A 6,706-nucleotide genomic window follows, 5' to 3' on the forward strand; every position below is an offset into this window, starting at 1 on the left:
TTATGCTTTCATGTTTTGTGAGCAAATGATGCATGAAGGTACTACCAACATATCTCTCATGACGTGACTCTTACCACTGGCACTTTCTGCATAAGTCACTACCAAAAGGGGCATTTTCAGATTCCCCTGGTGAGTCGTTGTCCCAGGTCACGTCTTTGTCTGAAAATCAGTTACCCAAATGGGAACAGTTTGGACTTGGTGTCATTGTGGATAGCAGTCGGGGTGATTGGGAGTCGGGGTTGTAGGGCAGAGGGGGAAAAAAGTTGTGGCTGTAAAACCAGGGAGCTGACAAAGTGTTCTGTCTTTCTTTGTTGTCTGCATCCCTGGGTTCAGCAGATAAATCCCGGGTGATGTATGCGGCTCCTTCTAACCCTGTGAGGAGGAGACAACTCGGATGGAGCGATAAAGTCGTGCAGATAAGGCCCGCTCAATGCCCCCGACTTTTGTGTTGGTAGTTTGATTTCGCCCCGGCCTTTTTCTTTTTTTCGCCTCTCCACTCTTAGCACCTGCTGTTGCTAAATGCTGCACTTGCTGCATTGTATCCTAATGTGACACGTTGCTCCCAGTGGGCCATAATCACCCAGGTTGCTGCCCACTAAACTGGCCGTTAGCCCATTGCTTATTTGCTTTTAGAACAATAGGGATTTTATGTACGTTAGCCGCTGGCCCTGAGCAATAAATTTACTCAGGGAAGCGAACGTTGCCAGCTGAGATCTTATACAAGCTGATTTGACAATGGATTATATTGGCAATAGAATGCTTCTCAGAGGCTTTCATCGCCAATGCAGCCAAATTGGAAAGGAGTTATGTACTCGGCTGCAAAACACCAACAGTCAGGACTCGCGGAGTGTTGTCTGGCACCTCCCCTGGCTACGCGTTCCTTCAGGGGAATTGGACTCGGAGCTGAAGCTGCTTGGAGGGTGGGAGTGGTGAGGCAGTGCTTGGGTCAGCTAAACAAGTGGTGAGTAAAAGCCCTGTCCGAGCCCTCTGATAACGCAGCCTGTTGACTCTCTGCGTTTCTTTTGTTGTTTTCTCTCCCTCGCATCCCCCACCCCCCCTAAATTTCCCCCTCAGCCTGGACAAAATCCTGGCGGCCATGACCATTGCTGCGGAGAGGAATAACAAGGAGAGATTCGCTCCGATAGTGGAAGGCCTCGAGAACCAAGAGGCCCAGCAGCTGCAGGTCAGTGTCCGTGCCCTCTGCCTGAATACATGCATACTACAGCTCCCCTCTCATCCAGCCCTGCACTTTACCATATTGTCCACACACACACACAAGTGCACACTTGGCCTGCTTTAACAAGATGCTGATGACGGTAGGTTATTATTCTGCCCCTGTTATTATGTAGGCTACCTGTACAGCTATGGAACAGCTGTGTATGTGCACAGGACCTACAGGAGTTGTCTGTGTTAAAGGCACACTATGCAAGTTTTTTAGCTTAATATGAAAGTTTTTTAGCTTCATTTACCTTCATTTAACAGCTTCAGAGTCATTACAAGTGTAACAAATTGCTTTACTGCATTCAAATACACATACACGCCAGATACCGGCTAGAAAAAGGTAGCGATGGAGTTTCTCAGACATTCGTCATGACAAAGCCAGCGAAAAAGAAGCAAAAACTGAGAAAACAGTAAGGAAATTGCCAATACTGCATAGTTTACCTTTAACATAGAAATCACAACCTCTAAATATTACAAAATGGCTAAAAGCCAACATATTTTATAATTCATGATTATGTATTACTGTGTTTTAAGTCTAGACTCCTCATATAAGACTCTCATTGGTGTTTTCAGGGTCTGCATTGTTAAAACACTTCAAAAGCCACTTTATACCATTAAAGGAAATTTACCTCAGTATTTCATAAGGTATCAACTCTGGATGCATTCCTCAATAACAAATAATATATGAACTGATGTTTTTCGGCAGCTCCAACTTGTAACACGATTTCAGCTTTTATAATTCAGCAGTGACAGTTTAGGAGAATCATGATGGATGACGATGCATGCAGTAAAATTTTATGTTAAATGTTGAATTATTCCTGCATCATTTATAAGTCATCTGTATCAGTAAAAAAAAAAAAAAAAAAACTTTTGCATTTACACATTTTCGAGAAATATATATATATATTTTTTTTTTTAATCCAAGTTTGAAAAATAGATGCAAAAAAAACGGCAACATGTGCTTCCCTGCTGCAAAAGTCCACGTCCCCTGCTGCAGCGTTGTGACTCCTCTCCCTTGTCTCCCTCACACGGAGCGACCCCCACGGCTCCGAGGTTGTGTTTTATGTTGAGGCCAGGTGGAAATTGACAGTCCTGTCACTCTCAGGTCCGCTGCACCTCAGCCCCCTGTCGACTTGTGCACTCGCCATCCCCCTTCACTCTCTCCGACACACACACACACATAAAGACTGACACACACACACACACACACACACACACACACACACACACACACACACACACACACACACACACACACACAAGACATTCATGCACCTTTTTCTCCTTTTCCTCCTCGCCCTCTCGTTGTCTGCTTGTCAGGTACTGGCACCAAGGATTTGTGATTGAGGCAAGCTGCAGAGTATTGTGATGCAGGAGGAGAGCTTGATTCCACTTGCTAATCAGTCAGCGTTGTGTCAGAAACAGCATATGTGGCAGAAGAAACTTTGAGGACACCAAAAGTAAAAAAAAAACAAACAACAGTCAAACAAACAAATAAATAAACCTAAAACAACAAAACAAAAAACAAAAACAAGGTAAAAAGCAGGGATTAGAAATTGTTCAAAGAACGAAAATGAAAACCGTAAACAAACAGTTTTTGGATAAACGTAACCGAAAACGAGAACAAAACCAATTTCACTTGTTCCGGAGTGAAAACATTACTTTCAATTTTAGATAACCGGTTAATAACAGTATTTATCGTTCCAATTAACCTTTGTTTTAATATTATTCAAGTCCACGGCCTTGGGAAGTCAGCTGCCCACACAGTGTTCCCCAGACAGATTTTATAAATCAGTGTCCCTGACCCTGTATAATAAACTAGAACTAATAATTGATGAAAAGGATTTTCATATCCAACACCATCTAACTGCCTTTTCCAAGTATCGAGCCTAAAGTACTGAAATATTTTGTGAAATAACATACCAGATACACCAGATACACTAGGACAATATAGCTACCAGATACACTAGGACAATATAGGCCTGTTATGCAGTTGGTAGCACCACACATAGGTTAGGCTTTTACAGGGCCTAAAGCAAGGACATTTCCTGAAGGCTATCAGACATAGGCCTACAGTACTTGCTGACTTTCAAATCTCTGTTGGGCAAAAAAAAAGCCTATAGTATTGTGCGACCAGCCATGAATCAATTTGTGAAGACGATGTCATTTTTAAAGGAGCGTTATTAACCGTTCTTCTATAATGTTCTAACCGGTTACCATTTAGAGGAGAGGCCTTGGAACACTGGAAAAGGAACAAAAAAAATTATGGATTTGCTCAGAACGAACCGAAATGAAAATCCATCTGTTTTCAGTCCCTGGTAAAAACTAAGGTTACATAAAAGAAGACGTAAAATTTAGTAGGAGTAAAAGTAAGAGAGATGTTTTCCATTTCCTCTTTTTGCCACTCCCCTCCCATCCCTCTCTCTCTCTTTCTCTCTCTCTCGCTCTCTCTTTCTCTCTCTCTCTCTCTCTCTTTCTCACTCTCTCGCTCTCTGTTCTCTTGGGCTTGGTCTCTCAGGAGCTGAAGTTAAAGGGCAGCCAAGCAGCAACACACCTGCATTTATTACAGCCCACTCCCCCTCCCTCCCCTCTCCCCCCCCCCTCTCCCCGTCTCCCCTCAACCTTAAACCTTACAGCCCTCATGTGGGATGACCAGACAGAACATACATGGTCCAAACACACATTATATGAATTAGTGATGGACAAAGTTTTTTTTTTTTTGGTTTAATAAAAAAAAGAGGGAACAAAAGAGTATAGTAAATAAAAACACAAATACGCTTGCCTCCCCACACACACCCCACCCAAATCCCACTTCCTTAGAAGTGGGCCACTAATGAAAAGAGCTGGCGTTAATTACGAGGTAAATTAAAATACGTTGCTGATGCAGGAGGTTCAAAGGAGCCGGAGACTTTGGGGGAAGCACACAAGAGGACCTAATGTGGTTTTGATACGCAGCGTGAGCTGTGTGTCGAGATGCATGGGCAGCAGCACCACTGTCACCAATGTCTGTATAGCTACTACACCCACTACTCCACCTGCCAAGGTGTAGGTTTTTGAACATTCTAACATAAGATTCCGTTCCGCAACAATTAAAGGTTCTAAAATTCTATGTTTAATTCAATAAACCCTGATATTCTTGAGCCTTCATTTCCCAACATTCCTGTCACACCGGTGTGACGGTACTCCTTTAAGGGTTAACCATCGGTGGCAGCGATGGTATGACGTCAGGCAGTGCTTAACACCGAAAACCTATCAGCCCTTTATCCTTTATCCACCAGATCAACCACCCTTTCCGAGAATAATGTGAATTTGTGTCTGATAACAGGGTGTGTTGTCCTCAAAAAAAAAAAAAAAAAAAAAACCCTTGTGTAGACAGAGTGGAAATACATTTTATGAAACAAAATTAGATTTGGGAAAGAAAAAGTTTGTTTTCTCTCCTGGGAGCAGATCTGAGGCCACTCTGTTTGTTGTTCGCTCCGCAAGTATAACAAAGCACCCACATCTGTAAAGACTAGCCATTAGCTCTCAGACGGCCTGTGAGAGTAATCCGCTGCTCCCTTTCTCCCAGCTGGATTTGTACGAGCCTGTTCCAGTCCACTCTCCCTCCCTCCACTCTGCCAGTGGAAAAGACATTTTAAAAAGCACAACAGCAAAACAAACTGTTGTTGCACCTCCAGATGGCAATTATTCCCAAAAGGCTGAGGGAATCCCTGTGGTCCCGTCCTCTGAAGAGATGTTTTTTGGGCAGGAATAAGTTGTTTGCCTGCTACACACACACACACACACACACAGTGGAATCAAGGACAGAACTCTCTGTGGTGTGATAAATGTTGGCCGAAACAAACATATTGGCTCAGATTTATAAAGACCACTTTTCACACATCGATCATGGGATTCTTTGAGGCTTTGAATTGATTCTGCCTCAAAAATGTATCCCATCTCTCCCTCTCTCCCTCTCTCTCTTTCTCTCTCTCTCTCTCTCTCTCTATTTCTCCCTCTCTCTCTCTCTCCTGTCTCTTCCTCTGTCTTGTCTCTCCCTCATTTCTGTCTCTCTCTCTCTCTTTCTCTTTCTCTCCCTCTCTCTCTCCTGTCTCTCCCTCATTTCTGTCTCTCTCTCTCTCTCTCTCTCTCTCTCTTTCTCTTTCTCTCCCTCTCTCTCTCTCCTGTCTCTCCCTCATTTCTCTCTCTCTCTCTCTTTTTCTTTCTCCCTCTCTCTCTCTCCTGTCTCTTCCTCTGGCCTGTCTCTCCCTCATTTCTGTCTCTCTCTCTCTCTTTCTCTTTCTCTCCCTCTCCCTCTCTCCTGTCTCTTCCTCTGTCTTGTCTCTCCCTCTGTCCTGTCTCTCTCTCTCTCCTTCTCTCCCTTTCTCTTTCCCTTGCTCATTCCCAGGACCAGCCTTACAGCCTGTTAAAGCCCATCAGCACTTCCAGTGCCCTTTCCCCCCGCGCCCAATAAATCAATTAAAAATGCACATCAGTTCAATCACTCTCATCTCCCCCTGTTCACTCTGGCTTGGCGAGGTCTCACCCTTCACCAGCAATATTTAATTTCACTCGTCTTTCCTTGCCCCATTTTACCCTATTTTCTTCGCCCTTTGAAGTGTAACACTCAGTTCTCATTTAAAATGCAGTCTTCATTTCCTCACAAAATAATTTAATAAATGCAGCCTATTTTTAACTGTATAACTTCCACTGGATGTGGCTTGGTTATTAAAATCCTCTGTGCTGTGCTTTGAGCGATGTGGTAAACCTTTTGAAAAAATTACTTCTTGTATTGTTGGTGTTGTTTGGACAACAGGTTGCCTGCATGCAGCTGATCAATGCCCTGGTGACTTCCCCGGATGAGTTGGACTTCAGGATACATCTTCGCAACGAGTTCCTGCGTTGTGGCCTCAAGAAGATCCTACCGGTTAGTAAACTAGGTTTTTGAATGGGGTGGGGGGCATTGATTGACATTGATTTGCATTTTTCATCTAAGGCAACCTCCCCACCCTCCCCAACAAAGCAATATATTTCAAACTGTTGAACCCATCAAAATGTGTTTGGGGCTGAACAGTGGTACAACAGGATTTTACAGACCATCAGCGGCCCTCCTTTTCCTGCTATTCAAATGCTGGATGAGTAACTAAGCACACATAACAAGTTCAAGTCCGCCCGGAGTCATCTCGGGGGTCAGTAAACTCTGTGAGACAAAGTTAGAAGCGATTCAACGGGTGCCCGGGAAGCAGACCCCGGGCTGTGAAGTGTTGCCTGCCTGCTGGAACCCATGCGGTAGCGTCATTGTGAAGTCAGCCACATGGAGAGGTCATCAGCTTCCAATGCTTAGCTTCTCAATGTGCGTCAATAGTCTTCCATCAAAAATGGCCGTCTGAGGTTGTTGATGAGGGCTGTGATTAAAAAAAAAACATTACACTCTTATGGGATGGGGGTGGGTTGGATAAGTTATACATTTGAAAGAGATGATAAGATGGCAAGAAAGCACAACAAC

The 6,706-nt window shown here is 43.9% G+C and overlaps 1 protein-coding gene across 1 annotated transcript in view; it reads left to right on the plus strand.

The window, feature by feature from the left end:
* The window catches only part of diaph2 (diaphanous-related formin 2), a 417,030-nt gene that overhangs the window by 123,814 nt on the left and 286,510 nt on the right, over positions 1-6,706 (plus strand). The window contains exons 10-11 of the mRNA XM_048230740.1: positions 1,075-1,183; positions 6,017-6,127. Coding sequence (XP_048086697.1) covers positions 1,075-1,183; positions 6,017-6,127 — 220 coding nt within the window. The remainder of the gene's footprint in view (positions 1-1,074; positions 1,184-6,016; positions 6,128-6,706) is intronic.

This window comes from Alosa alosa, chromosome 21, assembly GCF_017589495.1.
Source record: "Alosa alosa isolate M-15738 ecotype Scorff River chromosome 21, AALO_Geno_1.1, whole genome shotgun sequence".
NCBI classification, from domain to species: Eukaryota; Metazoa; Chordata; class Actinopteri; order Clupeiformes; family Clupeidae; genus Alosa; species Alosa alosa.